Genomic DNA, 22,429 nt, shown 5'->3' on the forward strand with positions numbered 1-22,429 from the left:
CAGTTTTAGCAATGCCGAAGGCAAAGGTTTAATTCCAAGTAAAACACCTAGGAAAAGAAGGCCTTTCCTTTTAGAAGCGATTTATGTATCACCTGACTATCACCTGGTCCGCATCTCCTAGCAAGAACAGACACCGGCTGTAGGTTCTCCCTCTCCCATGCTCTGGGTTGGTTTCTCCCTGTGTGCGCAGAGTAAAGTCCCACCAGATCACTACAGAGATATGGTCAGGAGTGCTCCGGCCAAGCAGATCCCACACGGAACGCATCCTCCTCAGTACAACTGATCCCATTCCTCCTGCACCGCCGCTCGCGCTGCTCCTCCCAAGCCCGAGCTCCGCCGGCTCCTCACAGCAGCTCCCGACCTGCTTTGACCCTCATTTTGATTCCTTTTTGGCTGATTTGCTACATAGAAGTTGTTTTCAAACGCCGGGGAAGAAAACGGAGCCTCAGCGCTTTGCACTTCCGAGGAGAAGAGCAGCAGAGGGGGAGCAGCCAAAACTCTGCGGGATTTGTTGGGTGTCTTGTGTTCCTTTTCCAGCCACCTTCTCGTGAAGCTTTGGGCACGTTCCGTGCCAGCACTAAACCCCAGCGCTGGGACCTGCAGCGGAGGAGAAGGGGAGGGATGGAGATGCTCAGCCTTAGCTGCATTGTCCCTGTGTGGACACTCTCTGGTCCCAACCCAGAGCAGCCAGGACTGATGGATGGATGGATGGATGGGACCGGTCACATGCTCATCCCCAGGTGCCTCTCACCATTTACTGCCCTTCCTTCAGCATCTCCTCCTCCTCCCGGAGCGGCTGCCTCCGCACTTGGAAGTCTTCATCTGAAAGGAAGAATCAGGACGGGGCTGTCGGGAGCCACAACTGGTTCCATGCCAGGACACCGCTCACCACGCTACGGTCCCAGCTCCAGCAGTGAGGGACCTGGACTTCCTCACCCAGACAATTCCCAGTGACTGGGACACTGGGACAGCCAGCACATGACTGGGAACACTGGGAGAAGGTTTTAACCCACAGGGGCGGATTTGCCAGGTCTGTAACTCAACCCCAGGAGAGCCACATGGGACCAGGGATGAGCCCGTAGCACCGGCGGCCATGCTCCTGATGGGAATCTCCTGTGGGGCAGCACAGACGTGCCACATCTGCCATTGCTTACCGCATGAATGTCCCTCGACGTCATCGAGAAGATTTGCCGTGGAAGCCGCTGTCCCCATCCTGTGCCCTCTGCTAAGGAAAACCAGGACATGCCCAGGGTACCACAGCTGCCATGGGAGCCAGCCAGAGGCTCCGGGTGCACCACAGCCATAGGGAGTCCCCATCAACAGCCAGGTGGGGGCACTCCAACAGCCCCACACGCCCGCCCCCAGCTCCCGTTCCCCTGCAGGATACACCTGATGCTTCAACAAGTGTTTTCTCTTGGACTTCCTCATCTTTGTCTTCTCGGAGAAGGCTCTGGCGAGTTCAAAGAGCTTCTTGCGCGTGGCTGGGGGGAAGCAGGCACGTGAGGCTCTCACCCCAAACCCTGCCCAGAGCTGCCACGGGTGATGGGCAGGACATGGCCATGGCCAGCGGTGTGAGAGCAGCCTGCATCCCTATGGTGATGCTCCAGGTCTCCCCTGGTACTGCCAGGCTCGGAGAGCCGGGTCCTATGCCCAACAGGGACACATTGGTCCCTGGCTGAGGGGGGATGATGTTTTTACCCTCTCACTGGGCTTTTCATGACCTTCCCCACCCACAACTGACCCACACACCCCAGTGTCTCAGCAGGCTCACACAAGCTGCCCAAAGACCTCAGGCTGTTTTGTGATGGGAGAAGGGGGCTGTGACTTGCTAAGAGGAAAGTACTGGAAGAGTTAAGCAACCCCTTGGCTTGCTCTTATAGGATCCACACGAACCTCGCCCAGCATCCTCAACTCATGCCATAACCCACACCAGAGGCAGATGGAAAGGGGAGAACTGGGGCATCAAGACCCACGCCTCCATCTCCCATCTGTGCCCGCACCCAGCCTTGCTGTGCAGCACGGGAGCTCCCTGCCACTGGTGAGGGCCAGGAGGGGAGCACCCAAGGATGAGGATGCACCAGCCTAGGGCTGTAAAATGCAGTCCCAAGTGGGGGATGCACAGAGCAGGGAGCTCGGGTGATCACCCCTCTTCTCCTGCTGCCCCATTCCCACCTCCCCTCCATCCCTGGCAGGATCCCGCTGCCAGCCCCCAGACCCCACTCACATTTTCCCATGTGTTTCAGCTTGTCTCTGAATAAGGCATCGTCAGACACGGCACCGCCGGCCTCGCTGGGCGCAGAGGGGGCTGCGTCACCTGCAAGGCAACCATCAGCCAGGAGCATCCGCAGGGATCACTGCCATGACCCAATTCCAGCCCTGCCACGAGCGGGGCCGAGCGAGAGCAGGCAGGGTGAGGGCACTGGCACACCACGGATGGCTCTGGAAGGGGACCCTTGGGGGTTGTAACCCAAGAGCACAGGTCCGGGTACCCCTGAGCAATGCCACATGGAGAGGGCCATCGATGGACACCAGCTCTAACGGTGACTCTGGATGACTGCTCCACTCACTGAGGTTAACCAGGATTAGCCAGGAACACTCATTACACCTCCCAGGCACAATCCCCCACTCTGGCTTTGACCAGAGAGGGCTCTGACACCCCTGGGAACTGGATCCCAGCTCCCACCACAGGAATGGAGAGCAGCAGGATGCAGAAATGGACAGAAGCAGGATGCAGGAATGGAGAGCAGCAGGATGCAGGAATGGACAGAAGCAGGATGCAGGAATGGAGAGCAGCAGGATGCAGGAATGGACAGAAGCAGGATGCAGGAATGGAGAGCAGCAGGATGCAGGAATGGACAGAAGCAGGATGCAGGAATGGACAGAAGCAAAATGCAGGAATGGAGAGCAGCAGGATGCAGATGGAAGAGCAGGGGATGGAGGCAGGTGCAGATGGCAGGATGCAGGATGGGGCAGCAGGATGCAGGATGGACAGAGCAGGATGCAGGAATGGAGGGGGTGGGTGGGGGGTGGGTGGCAGAAGCAAAATGCAGGAACGGAGAGCAGCAGGATGCAGGAATAGAGAGCAGTAGGATGCAGGAATAGACAGAAGCAGGATGCAGGAATGGAGAGCAGCAGGATGCAGGAATGGACAGAAGCAGGATGCAGGAATGGAGAGCAGCAGGGTACAGGAGCACTTCCACATAGGGAGGGCAGCATCAGCCATCACCCATCAGCTCCTCTCCCATGCAGGGGGATGACAGAAGGGAGGGCTCAGCCAGTTTCCCTCCCCACAGCCACTTTGGAGGGCAGAGGGCTGGGAACACAGGAGCTGTGGGGTGTCCCGCTGCTGAGAGGTGATGCTCAAACCCAACTTGGAGGTTACCTGGTAGCACAGAGGAGCAGCTGAAGTCGTTGCTGGCAGCAGCACTGGATGACCTGGACTTTTTGGACTCATATTTCAATCGATCTGGAAAACAGAAAGCCCAGAGCCCGCTCGGTCAGAGCCCCGAGGCAGCGCACGCAGCTCGGATGGATCCCCTCTCCCCTCTCCTCCATGGCTGTGGAGGGCCAGGCTGGCAGCAGTGCCAGGGAAGGCAAGGGCAGCTCTTTGCTCAGCAGCAGATGGGGAGGGCACAAGGGCCAGGCTGGGCTTGGAGGGCATTTCCAAAGCTCCTTGCTATGGATCATTACAAGAGCACATAGGGATACAAGGGGGGAATAGCTTCAAGCTGACAGAGACTGAGCTGAGCTCTTAGGCAGAAGCTCTTCCCTGTGAGGGTGCTGAGGCGCTGGCACAGGGTGCCCAGAGAAGCTGTGGCTGCCCCATCCCTGGCAGTGCTCAAGGCCAGGTTGGACACAGGGGCTTGGAGCAAGCTGCTCCAGTGGAAGGTGCTGGGACTGGAGGAGCTTTAAGGCCCCTTCCAACCCAAACCATTCCAGGTTCAGTGATTTTGCCAGGCTTTGCCGCAGAAGTGGGCAGGCAGAGGAGAGCCTCACGGCCGGCAGCTGCGCACCAGGAGCAGGCCACCACCACCAAGCCCCATCCTGCGCTGGCTCTGCTTGGGCACCAACCCCTTCCCACCTCTCTCCAAGGCGAGCAGGAAATCCCGGTTCCTCTGGAGCTCCTTCATGAACTCCTCGTTCTGCAGGAAGAGCGCGATCCGCTCGTCCTCCAGGTACTGCTTCCAGCGCCGCTCCTGCTCCAGCGAGCCCTGGCCCCGCGCTGGGGCCAGCCCCCGGGGCAGGGGCTGCCGGCAGCCGGGGGAGCCCTGCAGAGGCAAACGGGGCACGGGTTGGGCAATGGGCTCGGTCCCTGCACTGCTGGGTGCAGGAGGGTCCCTGCAGGGCCGCAAGCTCAGCTTGGCCTTTTGCATCCTCCTGTACCCCGCATCTCAAGGCATCATCCCCCTGGCTGCGCTGCACTCGGGATGGTGCTGCTGCAAAGGGGACAAAGAAGGAGAGAGCCGGGCATCCCATATGGGAACAGGGAGCTCTCGCTCTGAGACCAGCACAGAACTGGTGCCTCCATTGCAGAGCACAGACCTGCAAAGGTTTAGGGCTTACAACCACGGGGTGAAGCCAAGACCAAACCTGGTGTGGAGGTGAGCAGGAAGGCTCTCAGCCACTACCTCTGCTTCTACTTCCCCCTATCTCACAAGCAGAGAGTGCAATTTCCCCCTGACAGACATCCCCATGGGAAGCACCTCGTGCTCTCCCCCAGCTCCCAGGGCAGTCACACCGCGGGAGCAGCAGAGCTGCACTCCCCAGCTGCAACCTCCTCCTCACCTGCACTATTGATCTGATTTGTGGCTGCTCTCAGAGAGCCAGAAAAAGCAAAAGCACACAATTACTGGGGAAAGAAAAGGGCAGCTGCTGCTCTCCTCCCCCTGAGCCCAAGCGAACCGGCACGTTCCTATTCCCAGAAAGGTAATATAGCCCGTGAAGCTCAACTTGCAGGGCAATCATTTATGGAAACGTGGCAGGCTGCCTTTGGAGGCAAGAAGGGAGGGAGGGGCTGATGCATGGGGTAGGCAGGAGGCCTGCAGCCCCACAAGTCCCTTGCTGTGGCAGGAAGGTCCTGACCCCACTTGCAAAGGGGCCAAGGGACGCCGTGGGGATGTGATGTGCCTGGAGCGGAGCTGGGTGCTGCCCGCTGTGGGCAGAAAAGCACCCACATCCCCAAGCCTTGTGGCTCTAAACCCACCACAAAGCACATGGGGATTCTGACTTCCCAAGGGCAAACCCTCTGCTCACTTCAGTGTTGCCTTGAACAAGAAGATGCGCGCCAAGACTTCCAGTTTAATCCATACCCAGGTGGTTTCAGAGCGCTGGCACTGCAGCTCCGCGCGGCTGAGGACCGGGTTTGGTGCTCCATGCACCCCATGGGCTGGAAGGGGCAGGAAGCCTCACCTGGGTGCCAGCTGCCTGCTGGGGCAGGATGCGGAGGAAATCCTCAGGGAGGTTGCCCAGGAGAGGGGGGTTCCAGTTCCTGTAGTGCCCGGACACTGGGGTGCTGCCGGGGGCTGGCACATCCGTCCTGTGGGACCAGCACAGACAGTGCCTTTGGCAAGGGGAAACCCTCAGCAGAGGGCACAGGCCCACAGCAGCTCCCTGCCCGGCTCCAGCAGCGGTGCTGGGAGCCAACAGAGCACAGCTCCCATCCCACAGCAACAGCATCAGCGCTGGAGAGCAGGCGGCTTTCCTAGCGAGGCTGGGATCTGTGGGAGCTGCTCTTCCAGCCTCGCTCCATCTCTCCCCAGCCTGGATTCCCTTCTCCTGCCCAAACCCCATCCCTGTGGAGCCCCAGCACCGCACCAAGGTCTCCAGTGCCAAGAGCCCGATGTGCAGGGCCCCGGCTGCCGGCACCTGGTGTTTCTGAGCAGAGACAAGGGCTCCCCACCCCAGGGGCTGATTTTTGCCATTCCACACGCTGCTGGAGCAGCTTCCAGGCCCCTCAGCTGTTCACTTCTTAGGGCCTCGTGGGGATCTTCTCACCAGCTGTGAGCTTCATTCATCTCCTTTGGCTTTGTCCCACCCGACCCTAACAGAGTGCTGCCACATCCCCCTTGCTGGGGAGCTCACACACAGCAAGCCATCCCCCCCCAGCACCAACACAGGGTGCAGGAGACCCAGTGCAGCCACAGCATGGGGCTGGGGGCTCACCTGGGTGGGGGGGTGGGAGGTGCACGGGGGTGCACCTGGCTCTCGTAGGCAGGGGGGGAGTAGACAGGAGGGGGCTCCTCGTCTGAGCTGTCCGGCTCCAGGGTCCGCTCCAGGATCTGCAGGGAGAGGATGGGGTGAGGGTGAGCAGGGGGAATGCTCCCTATTGGGCTGGACTCAATGCATGGCAGCAAAGCCACTGCAGAGAGGATGGGGCAACCTCCTGGCACTGGTCCCCCTGCATCAGGGGGCTTTTGGTGGCGTTTGGAGGCGCTGGTCTCAAGGGACAAGGCATCACATTTAGGGTGGGTTGGAACTAGATGATCTTAAGGTCCTTTCCAACCCTAACCATTCCATGATCCTATTGAGCCTGTTCCTGGGTTCACAACTGACTGCCACCTGAGTGCAGCAGAAGGGTCTCTGTTGGGTTTTGGTGGAGGAGGGAGGACAGTGGTTTGGTTTGAGCCTCAAGCACCATCCAAGACAAAACCACTCAGGCTGCACATTCCAGACCAGCTGAACTGGAAACCCAAACCTCTGCCTGCCTGTACCAGCTGAGCAGCACCATGTCCAGGCAGAAACAAGGCTCATGATGGAGCCAGGACCCGACACCCCCCCATAGCCACGCGTTGGGGACCACCGGCATGGGTTACCTCGGGGGGGATGCTGTCCTCCGAGTCCGAGCTGTCATCGCCCCCGCTGCCATCCAGGTTCATCTGCAGGAGCTGGTCGATGGTGGCATCCACGGCGCCGTTGTTGGCTCTCAGGACGCACTCGATGATGTCGTAGTCCATGCTGGGGAACATGGTCTTGAAGTCCTCCATGGCCTGGTTGAACTCCAGGCGCCGGACCTGCCTGGCGGGCCGGCTGTTGTTGAGCTCCTGCGCGGAGGAGCCGCTGCCGCGGGCGCTGCCGTTGCTGCTGCTGCTGCGGCGGAAGAGGCTCGTCATGGTGGGGCACGGGCACGGGGCGCTGGGGGGCACGGGTCACGGGGCACGGCCCCGGCAGCCGGTGGGGACCATGGGGCGGGCAGCGGGGTCCCGAGGCCGGCGGCTCCGTGCGTCAGCCCCCGGCGCGCTGCAGCATCCTCCCACCTGCGGGGGACAGAGGAGAGGGTCACCCGTGGGGTGCAGCACATCCCCGTGTCCATAGAGACCTCTGATTCAGTTCCATTGCACAGAGAAGCTGTGGCTGCCCCATCCCTGGCAGTGCTCAAGGCCAGGTTGGACACAGGGGCTTGGAGCAAGCTGCTCCAGTGGAAGGGGTCCATGCCTGTGGCAGGGGTTGGGGCTGGATGAGCTTTAAGCTCCCTTGCAACCCAAACCAGGCTGGGATTCTATGACCCATCCAACCACATCCTTGTAGGACCATCCCATCCGTGCGGCAGGACCAGCACACTGGCACCTGGATGCTGTACAGCCACCGTGCATGGTGCTGTGCAAACGAATTGCAAGGTATGAAGAATGGTGTTACTGCCCCTGCCATGGTACTACTGCCCCAGGTAGAACATTTCCAGGTGCTGACAGGTATTTAGAAATGCACTGAAATCTCTCCTTAAAACAAAAGGAGTGAGCTCAAGAGGGTTTCAGAGCAGGGGCTAAACCACTCTGCAGCAAACTGACCCTTGGGAAAAGCCATCCAATCCAAGATTAACATTCCCTTTAAAACCATAAACAGATTATACAGCTACTGCTTCTCGTTTGGAAATGCGGGGCCAAACTCAGCTCTGGATTAACGCCACTGTTGAAACAGGAACAGTTTTGATCCATAATATCATTTCCAAAGGCTTTTCCCTAAGCTGCAGGCAGGGAGTTCAAGGTAACTGTCCCCAACATGGAATTTCATCCAGAAGAAGGTGCCAAGCACATTTCTTAGTGAAATACTCACATTCGAAGCCATTAGGGGAGCAGTCATCTCTGAAGGGCACCCAGGCCCTCCCCTGCCCCTGGCCATAGGTGACAGCCGTATCCCCAGTGCTCACCCAGCCTCAGCCATCCCAACCTGCTCCAAGGGGCTTCCAGAGGCTGCCGAGAGCAAAACACACTTGAAAACCATGGAAAAACCTTGGAGAAGGTTCACTTCCGTGCTGCTGGTTCATCCCCGTTCCCATTCCCATCCCCAGAGGAATCCCCAGAGGCTGGGGGATGATTCCTGCTTCATGGGCACGCTCCGCTCTCCTTCCCTGCAGTTTTGTGATCATGGATGCACCTGCATCTGTGAGGGGCCTGAACAGCAGCCCCATGCAGCACCAGCCCAGACCCGGCCCCACGGCCACGTATGATGCCAGTGCCACTTCGCTGTGGCATTCACCCATCCCACAGCACAGGGTGCATGGAAGAACTGGGAAAACCATTGCTCTGCATGAGGGGATGTTTCCAAAGAGCTCCAGAAGCCCCCAGCTCGCTCCCTGCTCTCGAACCAAATGCATTGAACAGATTGCTCCCTGGGGATTGTCTCCATCCCCGCAGATCCCAGGATCCCTGCTTTTGGGAGCCAGGCTCGGAGCAGGAACAATCCCGACAGCCCTGCCCGGCTCCATTCACCGAGGACAAATAAATGTGCTGGAGTCCATTAATAAAACACAGCCTCTCCTCTGTGTTCCTCCTCTGCCACCACGAGTCATTGCCAGCAAAGAGCCCGCATTGTTCACACCTCTGGTGCCATCCTTTAACTACAATATTGCATGGCTGCTGCTTTAGTCACGTCTTCAACCGAGTTCTAACACATGCACAGGGTACACACACTCCTTAAAACATCTGGCTGCTCCAAAGGGATGGGGAAAGAGCCTGGGCATCCAGGGGAAAACAGCTTATACAGGATACACTGCAAACACGTGCATGATCCGAGTGTGGGAGCTCCTGCAGAGAAGCGTTAGCCATGGTAGCCCAGATAGGAAAATCAGCCCCAAAATCAGGAAAAAACCCAGATCTACTTAAAAATCCCAAGATCTACAAAGTAAAGTGGTTGGGGGGGGTCTTTGGCTCCCAGCAGTTGAGTCAAATAGTTAACTCCATTAGATATAAGGATATTCAAGGTCTTCCCTGTAACCAGGATGAAGGCCACTGGCAATCCCCTGCAGCCCCCTGCCCCGCTGGAGAGGGACCGGCTCCTCCTGATGCAGACACTGCCACAGCGTGCCATGAGCACGGCACCGCTCACAGCCCGTGCCTGACCGAGCATCACACCCATGGAAAGCTTCTGGCCAGAGGAAGAACTGAATTGGGGAGAGGACAACAGATTCCTGTGCCAAATAAGCTCTGCTGAGCATCTGCCTTCAAACAACCCCGAGGGATCCAGAGGCTGCTGTGAAGGGCTTGCTGGGCAAAACCGAGGTGCAGACCAGGGTGGTTCCACTTGCCCCATGGGCAAACGCTGCTGCAGGCAGAGGTGACAGCAATGAAACACTCCAAATTCAGGCTTCTGAACCCATTTGTTAAAGTCCAACTGCTAATGCAGAGAAACGCAAACCATTACACTGGCATGAGCTAAAACCCAGAGTGAATCAAGCCCTCCATCAGCAGGAGTTAGTTTAAAAGATAACCAAATAGTTGTATGTGCAGGATCTTCCCCAACTCCTGCTTGTCTGCATCAGCACCTCCAGGTGAGCAGCGGGGAGGCCAACAGGACCCCAGGCACCAGCATGGGGAAGGGGCTGGGCTCGTTTCTGGCCCTTATTGCTGTGAAGGGCTGGGAAGATGCCAGGAGAAGCAAAATCCTTTGGATTTCCCAAAAAGGAAAGCACAAAGCTGGTGTGTGCCTGCCAGCCCGGGCTGGAGCACAGGGCACGGGCTTCCCTTCACCTCCTGCCCCCGTTTGCAGGATGAGGCTGAGATGCCTCCTTTAGCTGGCTCCTAATCGAGTTAAATAAGTCCTTGTTCTGCTGTCATGCAGAGAGGACCCTGAATGCTGTTATTCATTCATCCAGACCCGGGCACATGCGTAATCCTTCACCCTTCTGCTGCGCCCATCCCAGGAGGAGCTTAAAGGCTTTGCAAGCTCTGAGTGCATGTGTCCCCATCCCGAGGGTCATGGGGAGCAGCGACGTGGGAGCAAGGGCACTGATGGGGCTGGCGCTGCCCCTGTGCCCCCTATGAGCCCTGGGTAAGACCTCACAGGGTGAGGGCACTGCTTGGCCCTGGGGACACGGTGACAGCTCTGGATGAGCCACCTCCACATGAAGTGGCTGCGGTTGTCCCGGTGCTGACCTGTGCCACGCGGTGACATCCCGGCTCCAGGCTGGGGGCAGGCACAGAGCCACGGTGCTGCTGCAGCATCCAGCCTGCAGGAAGGTTGCCGTGTCCACACAGGCTTTTATCCAAGCAGAAAAAGCCCAGGTAGTTTTTGCCACCAGGACGGCACAAGATGCTCTTGTGCACACATCTAGGGTTGCTTTCGCCTTTGGGTCCAGCTCCTGCCTTCAGCTCACCGCTTAGGAAACATTAAACAGGACCAAATGAAAGCTGCTCTTCAGGAGGAGGCTCAGCCCTGCCAGCCCATGAGTGCACCACAGCTCTGCTCTGTTAAGGACTTGCACAATCCCCATCCACCCTCGCCTGAGCCAGAGCCAAGAACAAGACCTCAGTGACTGAGGAACCCTTAATGAAGCTCATCAGGGAGCTGATGGGATGTGCACAGCCTGCGGGAGCGCGTCCTGCATCCCGCTTTCCTCCCATCCCTGTGAGCGGGGCGTTCGGTACCTCACAGAGACGGGCTTTCCACATCAAGGGATGGCCTGAAAGGCTTGAGGTCAGCTCCAGCTGGGAGCAAGCACGGAGCAGGCGGCCTGAGCTCGGCATCATCCATCCGGAATGGCGCAGAGGAGCAGCTGGATAATCCCAGGGCTTGGTCACGTCATGCTGGGAAGAGCAGTTGCTCAGCTCCGGGAGGAGCGCAGCCGGATGGGAGCAGCCAGCAGCTGGAAAAGCACCGGATCGCCAGGGAAGAGCCTTGGCACCAAGTGCAAACGAGAATATTCCTTTCCCCAGCGCCTGCTGCAGCCCAGGCACCAGATGGGATCGCTCAAGCGCCGCTGAACCGGCCCCTTGTCCCCTGCTCTTGCCACGCTGTCTGTAGATCATCCCTGCAAACACACTGGAGCTGGGAGCCCCTGCTCACAGCCAGGACTGGGGGAGACTCCATGGAATGCTTGCTCCCAACAACCCAGCACTCACCCAGGGCTTGGCGGCTGCAAGCCCAGGCCTGCAGGGACTCGATCCTATGAAAGCACAGGAGGAATTTCCATGCACAGGGATATCCAGAGACAAGGTCTGCCGTGGGGGGAAGACTCAACACCAGGGACAGCTTTGGACAGAGCGGATCGGGCGAGCTCTGCCTGCAGCCAGGGATTGCTCAATCCAGGAACGGGAATGCTGGGCGGCTGCAGGTGTGCCTATAATTGGATTGAAACTGTGATGGAAAGTAAATAATGGGAACAGAAATCACAACAGTGTCCACCAGCAAAGTGGAAGGCACAGCACACGCTGAGGATGTGCGGGATGGGGCCTTACAGTGCCCCCACATCCCCCTTTCTGCCCGCCTCGCACTGGGATGAGTGTGCTCACCTCCTGGGAACACTGCTTGCGAGCAAATCCTTTTTTCATGGAAACATAAGCACCCGAGGATCCCCTTTAATACCTGTCCCATCACGCATTACAGCGGCTGCGTTTAAGCCCTTTACAAAGTAAAAAGCAATCAAGGGGCAGAGCAGAAGGCAGCCCTGCTTGAGAGCCTGTGCAGCACGTACCTCTGCAGAATGGAATCCCCCTCTTGGCTCCCAGAGCAGTGTTTAGGACCAGAGGACAAGGGAGAGCCATGAAGCCCTCCTGGTCCAGGCACTGATGGCTTCAGCAGGGAGCCTGTAGCCAGCCCCGCACTGTGAGAGCCACAATAACCATGTTAAAGAGAAGTGGTGCTGCTGCTGCCTGGGGTATCCTCTGCTCACCCAGCCGCAGCCATCGATGCCATCATCCATCCCCCTGGCGATGCCACCCCCTGCCCTATAGCGTTGTGTCGCGCTAATCCCCGGCTTTCACCCCATTTTCCATGCTGGAATTACAGCCCCCCCCCCCAGCCGGAGCCTGGATTAATGAGGGAGCACTAGATCTTAATCCAGACGTCGCCTGCCTTGCGAGGCTGCCTTGCGCTGGTTCCATTGAAGGTAATTTGATCTTGGTAGGACGACATTCCTAAAATAGTTGAGGGAATTCAAACATGAAATAAGGTTTCCAGGAAGGGATTAAGAAAAAAATAGGTCAAGCAAGTGTGAGTGATTAAAGTCACCCAGCATCCCTTTGTGCGCTTTAGCTGCATCCCTGCTCCACTCGATCTTGTATCAACGTGTCAGGAGTTAGATGCAAGAGGCTGCCGAAAGCAGAGGCTGATAGGAGATTATTCCACGAGGTGGTTGAACATCAGCGGCCTTTCGTCCTCGGGCTTTCAGTGCTGACATCAAACACACAGGTCCCAGCTACAAAAGCAGCTCAGAGCTTGTTTGGAACAGTGAGGAGCAAGCGCTGCCTGGTGTGAAGAGGTGACAGCAGCGCGGTCCGGGTACCGGTGCTGCCTCCATCCCATAGGAATGCCCTGTGCCCATCATCCCTCTGCCTCAGTTTATCTGAAGCCTTGCGCACCCACATCCCCGCAGCCATCATGCAAAGCCCTCACACCATATGTCACACCAGCCCATCTCTAACCGCTTAGCCCTTCTCCCTTTGTGCTCCAGCTCGGCACAAAGCTCCAGGAAGCAGCAGGGAATGGAAGCAAACCCAGGTTCCTGCAGGGATAAAGGTGTGCGGCTCTCCCCAGGCTGGAACCACGGCAGGAGGAGTCACCCCCAGGCAGTTTGGGGCTGGATTTGGTCAGTGAGCACCTATCAGGGAGTGAGCGAAAGCAAAGGCAGGCCCCTGGTAACTGGAGCAGCTGATTCACGAATGCTCATTTGCCATTTTAGGTTAAGGGTCAAAGAAATTAAAGGATGGGAAGGGAAAAACAGGGAAAGAGCCTGGGAATGGAGTGGAATGGACTGGGATTAGCCATGGTGGTGCAGAGCATCCCTGTAGGATCTGGACAGGCAGCACAAATCAACACCAATGCAGGCACCAAGTGCTACCCGACCACCAGCATCTCCTGCCACTGGGGTTAAGGGACACTGCTTAATGTGTGAAGGCAAAAAACCCCATATCGATTCACCCAAGGCTCCATGGACCACACGGGTTCCTATGGAAACAAAATTAGCCACAAAACTGTGGCTGACAATGAATTATTCAGCAGGACAGGGCCCTGGCCATTAGGGGCTGGTGAAGAGATCGAAAGGTGAACACTGCTGGCCTCCCTCGGGGCACTAAACCACAGCCAAGGAGGAAGAGGAGGAGGAGGGTTCCATGCCATGTGCATGGTGAAACTCAGCATGGGAAGGTCCTGCACCTCCATCACCACATCTGCAGCTCCTGGTGTCCCCAGGGAGAGAGGATGAGGGCAGCACGGGGGGGAAATGAGGTTGATGCAGCGATGGGGAGACTGCGATGAGCAGGCAGGAGTGTGGAAGAGCTGCAGGGGTCTGAAGCTGTCCATTCCCAGCCTGCCCTCCCAAGCAGGACCACTTGCTTCTCCCTCCTCCCCAGCCGCTTGCTCCATGGCACAGCAGTGACACAGGGCATAAAGGCAGTGGAAAGGCGAAAGGGCTCCTGCCTGATGCCCGCTTTACAGTCACCCACCCTCAGCATCCAGGATGCTGCTGCCACCCCGAAGGCAGGAGCCGCAGCCCCGCGCATCCCACGGTGCCTCAGCACCTCACTTCCAAGTCGGGATCGCTGCAAACCGAGCCCAAGAACCACGGAAGAAAGGGATTCATTAAGCTGGGAATGGAGAAGCTCTTTTCCCTCTGAGTCACTAAGCCAACGGCTGACGCAAGCCACACGCCAAGGAGCCGTGCTGAGGATGGGACGCTGCCGTCCCCTCGCTGTCCCGGGACACAGCATCACCCTGTAATTGCATGGGTCCTTTGTCCTCCCTCCCAGCGGGTGATGCTGCTCAGGAGAGGAGAACCCGCTCGAGGCGCTACACCTCACCAAGGACAGTTAACAGCAATACATCAGGCCCTCCACAAGAACAGGCTCCTCCATCCTCAGCTTCCAGGGGAGAAGCAAGCCCTCGAAAGCTGAAACACGAGTTTGCTGCATTCCCTCTGCTCCATCAGGGCTCAGCACACTCCACACAGTAATGATACAGGATGCTAACCTGGATGTGGAGCCAGACAGGGCTCGGACAAGCTCTTGGTCTCCTTTCAAGCTCAGCAGCAGTCTGGTCCCGCACCAGCACAGCCTTCAACAGGAGGGAAACCCAGAGCTCTGCTCACTCCCCCTTCACCCGCTGGACACAGCAAGTGGGGCGCATTCTTCTTCAACATCCCACCTCATTTCTGTTCCCACCTCACTTTTGTGCTCTTGTTTAATAATTACCAGTTAATAACTAACCCTCATACAACCCCATCTCCATCCTTTCCCAGCTGTTCTGCACTGGCCTGACCGTGGCCATTGCCAGGGAGCTCTGAGGATTCTATAAGCAACAATTCTGTGTGCAAGGCTGTGTGTGCCTTCCCTGGGGAAGCCAGCAAGGGCAGGGATCAATGAGCTGCCAGGCACAAGGAAGAAACAGCACTTCCATGAGTCAGGAATCACTTCCCAGCGATAAAAGCAGGCTGGGTTGGGAGAAAGCACGGCCAAGAGGGATGCACATCCCGCATCACTTCAGCCCCTGGTAGGAAGTGATCCAAGGGCTGCAGCTTGAGCCATCAACAAACACTCGGTGTTAAGTATAGCCCTAGATTGGGCTCAGATTGGTGGATAAAGGATCTGCCCTTCCCTACATGGATTATTGCTGCGGATGATGCCCTCCACATGCCAGCCTCTTATTCCCAGCTCCTGGCTACGGCTCCTCCAGCAGACAGGAAAGGAAACTTTACTGCTTCCTCCCGGGGCAGGGAATTGCCCTGATCAGCATCCTCCCTTCCGCTCCATCCCCTTCAGCCCCATTATCCCCACACACACTCCTCTGGGAACCCAAGGAAGGGCCAGAGCATCCATCGCTGATAAAAGCCATCTGGCAATGAAGACCTGAAGCGTTTGCCCTTTTCCGTGGGTGGATTTTATCTCCCTTCCCATCACGGTGTGCTGTGGCAGCGAGCTGGCAGCCTGCCTTCCCCCTGCTCACTATCACCCCAAAACAACCCACATGGAGGCAGCAGCACCAGCGCTGGGGCCATGCCAGAGCCCTGACACGCACAGCCCTGGCAGGAGGGGACGGTTCCTGCAGGGCTCCGAGCTGGGGGTTTAAGGCACTTGTTTGTTTCTTTGTCACCGGGCAACGGCGAGGATGGAAAGAACCATCAATGTCACATTGTCACCTCTGAGTCACCGCCGCTCCTCCCGCTGCCAAGACCCTGGGGCACCCCAAAAGCAGCTCTGGGTGCCCCAATGACACCTTCCCCATCGGTGGCACAAGGACAGCTTCCCAAGCGCTGGGATTTGCATTTCCTCCCGTTTCCATGGCAGGTTTGGTGCGCACCCCGAGAACCGAGGGACGCACAAAGGGGCCACAATGGCCCTGCCACTCACACACATCAAAGGCAGGCGGATGGGGCACTGCAGCCTTTGTGTTCCCCCCTCCCCAGCATCAGGGTGCACACGAGGGGGGACCCCAGTGCAGCGGCACTGCTGGAGCAGTGGTGGGGATGCAATGGGGCTGCTTCATGGATCTGGACCACTGTCACCTGGAGGTGGGAACCACTCCGTGCCCATCGGAAGTGGTGCAAGAGCCGGACCCAGATGTTCCACCTCTTCTCATTCCCTGTGGGGAATCCCTGGTCCCAGCGCCATCAATGAGAGGCGAGGCTCCAGCCGGCATCTCTCCACACACACCCTGGCCATGGTGATGGAGATGCTGCCACGCCGGCCACGGCACAGCAGAGGAACCCATCACTAAGAGCTCCGTGCTTCAAGCCCTTTCCTGTCTTTATAGCTTACAATTATCACCATCATCATTCACTCACGCTGCCCCAGAGCTTCCCGGCTCTGACCACAAGCACCCTGTGATGCTATGGCAGCAACCTCCTCCCTGCGGGTCCCACCCTGGGATTTCACCCTCATGGCACAGCCACTGGACACGAATGACCTGCAGCTCCTCTGCCAGCAGCTCCCAAGCCCACAGCACGCAGCATCCCTGTTATCTGCTCCCTCCCAGAGGGTGCTTGTGGAGGCAGATACGAACCAAGCACTCGCTATCGTGCTGGGAAGCCCTGCTTGCTCCCATCAGCCTGGGGTGAAGGGGAATTGCCATGGGCAAAGCTGGCTCAGCCATGCAATGGATGTGGTCAGGGACAAGGCTGGGCGCTGGTGCATGGGTCAGACACTGTTTTGTTCCATTTTGTCTTAAAGAAAAGCTGGTTTTCAATAAAAAAGCCAAAACTTTCCTGGGCACTTCGGGCTGGGAAGAGGATGAGCACCTTTGATGTGTGTTTGAAGTGCTTTTGGCAATCAGCTGTTCCAGCACCAGGAATGGGCTGCAGACACCCGTGGATCGGTGCGTACGGCTCTGCTGGCACCAGGCACATCCTCACTGCAGCAGTGGTCAAACGCGGCAGGGAAGGCAAGGCCCCGTGCATGGTAACAGAGAGCAATGAGAAAGGCCCAGCGAGCTGGTGATGGGCTGGCTCTGCTCTGCCATGAGCACCACCAACAGCCTCTACCCCAGCACCAGCACCAGCGCTCTCCCTTCCCACAGGGGCAGGGCTCCCCTGGGGTCTCGCTGCTCCATTCAGGCACTTCCACACTTCCCACGTGCAGGAAAATCACGGCGGAGCAGATGCAGCAATGCGCCGGTAGAGATGAAGGAGGAGGAGGATGAGGAGGCGCGGAGAGCCACAGCTTCCCCCAGCAAAGCCCTCGCAGGTCATCCCGGGATGGAGGCATTCCCGCACGGATACCCATTCCCGCACAGATACCCATTCCCACATGGATACCCATTCCCGCACGGATATCCATCCCCCATGTTTGCTGTCAGAGGCAGCAGCAGGAGGAGGTGTGAGGAGGAGGTGAGACTCCACTGTTTAAAAAGTCATAGAAAGGAGCCTTGGCATCCCACCCGGGGAGACTGCATGGGGAGCACTGCCTTGAGCAGGGGCTCCCACAGGCACTGCCCTGAGGGGCTCCCACCGGCTCTCCGACCCTTCTCCATCGGTGTCAATTCCACTGCAACCCGTGTCAGTTTCAGCGGTGCCGGGAGCAGCCTGCTGGGACAGTGCGCTCCATCCTTACGGGATCCACAGCGAACCCCGAGCCCCGGAGCTGACACCGAACCCAGCCCGGGCTGCGGAGCTCACCGGGCAGCATCACCACGGCACAGGGCGGAGGAGCGGCCGCCGTCCTGCAGCAGGAAACCACCGACCCGCGGCCCTGCCTGCACACCCCGCGCCCCGCACGGGTCACACCGCGGCTGCCCCACGGCCGGCGGCCCCATCCCGGCCCCGGCCCCACGCACGGACCGGGACCCCGCACCCTGCGCACCCGCAGCCCCCTCTCCCGGCTCCCACCCCGCCGGTGCCCGCGGCCAGCGGGGCCTCTCTCCGGGCCGAGCGGCTGCTCCGGGGCCAGGCCGCGGGGCTGCAGCCGCAACAGGCGCCGCTCCGGGCCGCGGGCCCCGCTGGAGGCCGGTCCGGCCGCACCCCCCGCTCCCCCCGCCGGGGCTCGCAGCCCCGCGCTCGGCCGCGCTCAGCGCCGGGGCCCGGGCTCAGCCCAGCCCAGCCCAGCCCAGCGAAGCTCCGGGCCGCGGCCCGCACAGGCCGCCCGCCCGCCCGCCCCAGCCCTGCCCGGCTCAGCCCCGGCGCACAAAGAGCCCCGGCCCGGCCCCCCCTTACCGGCGGTGGGCGCCGCGCTGCGGGGCTGTGGGCGGCGGCAGGCACCGGTCACGCCGGGAACCATGGAAGGGAGCCGGGACGAGACGTGCGCGGCTGCGGGCGGGCGGGGGCGGCCGTGCCCGGCAGCTGGGGGCGGCGCGGCGGGGCCGGGGCCGGGGCCGGGCAGGCCCGGGGCGGGGGGGGGGGCGCTGGGAGCGGGGCCTAGCGGCGGCCGGGCCGAAATGCAGCGGGGACGGGAGGGGGGCGGGCGGGGCCCGGTGACCCCCCCCGGGCTGGGGTTTACCCCCATGTCCGCACGCTTCGGTGTCGGGGGGGCCGGGACCGCAAGGTGGCCTCAGCCCCCGCGGGGATGCTCGGTCCCTGGGGGGGTCCCATCAATCCCCGTGCTGCTCCCAGGCTTCCTTCCCCTGGGAAGTGAGGCACCCCCGGCACCCCGAGGGGAGCCGCTCTGTTCCCGGCTCCTGGATCTTGGACCCCCATCCCGATGCGGAGGGTGCCGCACTCCTGCCCCAAGGGCTGAACACGGGAGGCGGATTCTAACAGAGCATCACTTCGACCACAGACAGAAAGCAGCCGCCTCCGGTCTGCAGCGCCTGACAGCTTGCAGCCATCCCGCAGCACAGCCCAGGCCGGCGAACGAGCTCCTCTTACAAATCACAGGAGCCGATTTACACAGGGCGAACGCTTCCCGTTCTGCGGGGACCGCACACGGCAGCGGGTCAGGGCCTCCGCTTCCCTCCCCACCTCCAGCCCCTTCGGGACACCGCAGCTCCGGGTACCCAGCTCGGAAGGACGGCCCCGAGCACACGCTTGGGATGGTCCAAAGCTCCCGCAGGACAGGCTCCATGCCGAGGTTTACCCCCGCGTCATCCATGCCTGGCAGCGAAGCGATCCCGAGCCTGGCTGGCGATCTGTAAGGCTTTGACAAGGAACACAAGACATCAATAACAGTGAGAACATCAGAAGCAAACCTTGGGCTTTCAGTGCGTTCATCCCAAAGTTAACGCAGATGAGCATCTCTGCCGTGTCACAGCGAGATCTGTTGACTGCAATGATCTCTTTTCCTGATCCAGGCTTCATTGGGGGTGGGGGGAACGGGTGATTTGGTCAAGTTTCTTTACTGTCCTTTGGTATGGCCCTTAGGTGCTAATGGCACTAGGAAGTAAAGAAGAAATGGGAACAGAAATACACAACTATAAGGAATTTCAACAGTGACTTTAATTCAAGCAGTTCCAACGGAATCAGTAATTCCCTGCAAAACAAACCTGGCACAGAAAACACAGAACACAAATGGGTTTGTCTTGACAGCTGGGGAGCACAAGCCAAAAGGTGAATGGAATCTCTCTGCCTTCCCTGGAAAACAAAAGGTTCCACTCGCTCTCAAAACACCCCTTGTTTTCTTACTCCTTGGGTCGGGTTTGGAGGTAGCCACTGGAAATGCCCTGTGAGGAAAGCCAAGGTCTGGGCCCTGCCACAAGCAGTAATTCCAGATGCCCACGTTGAAATGCTTTACAAGTATCTGTCAAAAAGTGTTCAGGTTTCCTTAAAGAAAACCCCAGGACTTTAACAAAAATAATTCAATTTAACCCCAAAAACCTGAAGAACAACCCCCCCCAAAAAAAACCCTATTAATTTTGCAAACCATAATCCCACCTTTCCCAGCAGTCTTTACTTGGGCTTCAGGGAGACACAAGGCACGAGGGAGCGCTCCGCTGCCGAGGCTCTGAGCCTGGGATGAGGCCTGAGCTCCTGGCTCGGCTTCTCCCAGCCCTGGAATACCTTTTCCAAAGCAATACCAAAAAAGGGTTGTTTCTAGGTCAAGACCTCAGCGCTCGGTTTTCAGCAGGGGCTGACAGTCGAATGTGAACACAGCTGTAAAATGGATTCGCAATGGGAGCTCAGGCATTCTTTTTCTGATGAGGAAGCAGTCCCTGAGCCTTGTGCGCTTAAAGGTGAAAGCTATTTTTGACATAAAAATGAGCACGTAGTTCCTCTGTCATCCTTCGGTGGCTGCTCTGGAAGCTATGAGTGAATGATCCAAAGATAAGCAAGGAGTACAAACATGCGGAGTTACACGAACAGGTAGAAGGGGATGGGGTTTTATTCTGCCTGACAATTAGGAGAGGAAGAGATTTCTTTCCACACTCCCTACTTAGCCTGAGAAGCACTGCTAAAAAAGGGCCACTTAAGCACTGAGACAGACCTCGATGGCATTTAAAAACTGGAAGTGCTTTTAATAGCTGCCTTTTGAAAATAATGTTAAGTCTATTTTTGAGATGGAGAAACTGAGCCACCAATAGAGCAAGGCAGGATCCAGCACTGAAGGACTGCAGTCTGCTTCCCCACCCAGACAGGGACCCCAAGATAAGAAAACAGCAGCGGACTGGATGCTCTTAAGTGTTCTTTAAACCCAAGTTCTCCTTCCTTCATTCTCTGGGGGGAAGCTAACCCCGAGCCTTCGAAATTAACCCAAAGCAGCTTGAGAACTCGGCTCAGAGGGACTGCTGCTAAAATAAAAGTGAGCGAAGAACAAGCAGAACGCGGAGGGCTTATCGCCACCCGTAATGCCCCCGGCTAATCCCCAGCCCCTTTATGTAACCTGGGATTGCTGCAGCTCAAACAGCTTACTGGGGTGTGCTGCTTTCCTTTAAAGCTCTCGTGGACAAATGCAAACACGTTAAATACTTGGTTTTCTTCTGCCGCTCGCAAGAAAAAGTTATTGTAAGAGGGGGGGAAAAACCCCAATGTTTTATTTGTGAACAATGGCAAACAGAATGTAACTCACACACTGAGAACACGTCTGTCTTAGCCGTGATCTTGACAGAAATCTTCCCTCTTTGCAACACCCGGGGTAACTCTGACACAAAAGGTCGAATCCCACATTCCTCCTCCCCCCAAACACCCTCTGGAAGCGATGGGGTGCTCCAAACCAAGGCAACACCGTGCCCGAGCTACACCTTGGGCGCAGCTCCCGCAGCACGGGTGGCTGTGCTCTCATACTTACTTCCCTGTGCCCACTTGCCCGCAGTGCTGAGCCAGCACCGAGCCGGGCACCGGTGGCTCCCTTTGCCCGCAGGACGAGCTCTCGTGCCACTGATCTGCTCTGACTTTCCACTGCACCGATCCTTCCAAGGCAAAATGCAACTTCCAAACTTCCAGTCAGTGCTAAGCCTAAGGCCGGATGCTTATGGAAACTTAAGGAGGAAAGAAAAGAAACCCCTTATTGAGCTCCTTGCAATCGGAGACCTGAGCGGGCTGGATCTAAACGCCGCACGCATCAACAGCAGCAGTAGGCTTCCCTGGATGTTGGACTAGATCCAGCTTAAAAGTTTCCATGAAATAAACTAGGCTAAGCGCATCAGCTGCATCGCAACTAACTCGGTGTAACAGGAGCATCTGTTCTTCACATCCACCATTTGCTTACAGCCTCAAACTCCCCGGCGCCGCAGCGACACGAGCTGCCGTGCGAATGGCTCATCGCTGTCGTGACACGAGACGTCGTCTCCCGACAGCAGCCGCCTCGTTAGACTGTGGATGAACCAGCGATTAGAAGGTAGCATGCATGCCGTATAAACTACTTGACCAGGTAGCTTTTGGGTGTCAAAAAACAGCTTAAATGTATTTCGTACGATGGCATTACAACGTGAAATTCATGTCCGCGTCGAGACAGCCGAGGAGCACACCTCGGAACCATTTATACACAGTACAAAGCAAATGTTTACCCAAGTACAGATGAAACAGGTTGACAATTAGCTAATGTAGCTTTGTGGACATAAACCAGGTACATTCGAGCAGAACCAACATAAAATAAAAGAGGAAACAGCCCTTTTCCTATGCCCTGCTAAGAGCACCGGGGTTTAGTGGTTTGGGAAGCCTCTGTCATGTTGAAAAGTCTCCTTGCCGGTGTTTAATGTGTTTATTCTACTGCTACGCTGCTGGGAGATAAGTAACAGCAGCGGGGCTGCACAGACCCACTGTCAATGCTACAGGAATTGACAACATACAATTAAGTCTCACACCTGTTTATTGTCAGTAATTCATAGATAACCACTTCTCGTACACATTTTCATCTTGGCTTTTAATGCTTCTTGGGGGTTGTTTTAAGCTCAGGGACACCCAAACTTCATCTAAGGGTCATCTCTGCAGCATCCCCGGATGCAGAACGCTACACACCTAGTGTGTCAAACTGGTGCGAGCTGGTGTCAATGCCACGGGTAGCAGAGATGCTTTGGAAACTACACGTCCCAACATGCAGGGCCCCACCAGCACGGGCTGCTCTATGCTACGGGAGGAGGGAGTTTTCCTGGGGTGCATTCCCTTCACATGCCTCGTTCCGGCCGGATCAGCCTAAGTCATGCAGCT

The 22,429-nt window shown here is 57.9% G+C and overlaps 1 protein-coding gene across 3 annotated transcripts; it reads right to left on the reverse strand.

Annotated features, from left to right (window-relative positions):
- Nucleotides 1–18,217, reverse strand: CUEDC1 (CUE domain containing 1). Of its 3 annotated transcripts, XM_061363347.1 has the most exons (11): nucleotides 16,179–16,773; nucleotides 6,813–7,253; nucleotides 6,163–6,278; nucleotides 5,410–5,536; nucleotides 4,082–4,268; nucleotides 3,383–3,466; nucleotides 2,225–2,314; nucleotides 1,388–1,481; nucleotides 1,155–1,213; nucleotides 752–822; nucleotides 1–597 (listed from the first exon to the last, which is right to left on the reverse strand). In XM_061363347.1, the coding sequence occupies exons 2-10, from the start codon at nucleotides 7,107–7,109 to the stop codon at nucleotides 755–757; spliced, it is 1,122 nt and encodes a 373-aa protein (XP_061219331.1). In that variant the 5' UTR covers nucleotides 7,110–7,253; nucleotides 16,179–16,773; the 3' UTR covers nucleotides 1–597; nucleotides 752–754. The 3 variants fall into 3 exon arrangements, with proteins under 3 accessions (XP_061219331.1, XP_061219330.1, XP_061219329.1); XM_061363346.1 differs by lacking the exons at nucleotides 1–597; nucleotides 752–822; nucleotides 1,155–1,213; ... (1 more) ...; nucleotides 2,225–2,314; nucleotides 16,179–16,773 and adding an exon at nucleotides 10,857–11,299 and having other exon boundaries at nucleotides 3,182–3,466; XM_061363345.1 differs by lacking the exons at nucleotides 1–597; nucleotides 752–822; nucleotides 1,155–1,213; ... (1 more) ...; nucleotides 2,225–2,314; nucleotides 16,179–16,773 and adding an exon at nucleotides 18,068–18,217 and having other exon boundaries at nucleotides 3,183–3,466.
- Between the last annotated feature and the right edge of the window lie 4,212 nt (nucleotides 18,218–22,429).

The sequence above is a fragment of the Neopsephotus bourkii genome, unplaced genomic scaffold (assembly GCF_033783945.1).
Source record: "Neopsephotus bourkii isolate Nb327-2 ecotype Australia unplaced genomic scaffold, CSIRO-AGI_Nbou_v1 NB_1154, whole genome shotgun sequence".
NCBI classification, from domain to species: Eukaryota; Metazoa; Chordata; class Aves; order Psittaciformes; family Psittacidae; genus Neopsephotus; species Neopsephotus bourkii.

Bases quoted from the DNA above. Each gene is read 5' to 3' on its own strand.
- CUEDC1 (XM_061363347.1), bottom strand. From the start codon at position 7,109: ATGACGAGCCTCTTCCGCCGCAGCAGCAGCAGCAACGGCAGCGCCCGC. The intron at 6,279-6,812 runs GTAACCCATGCC...CTCTCCCTGCAG, and splicing joins AGGACAGCATCCCCCCCGAG to ATCCTGGAGCGGACCCTGGA. The intron at 3,467-4,081 runs GTGGGAAGGGGT...TCTGTTTTCCAG, and splicing joins CCTGCTCGCCTTGGAGAGAG to ATCGATTGAAATATGAGTCC.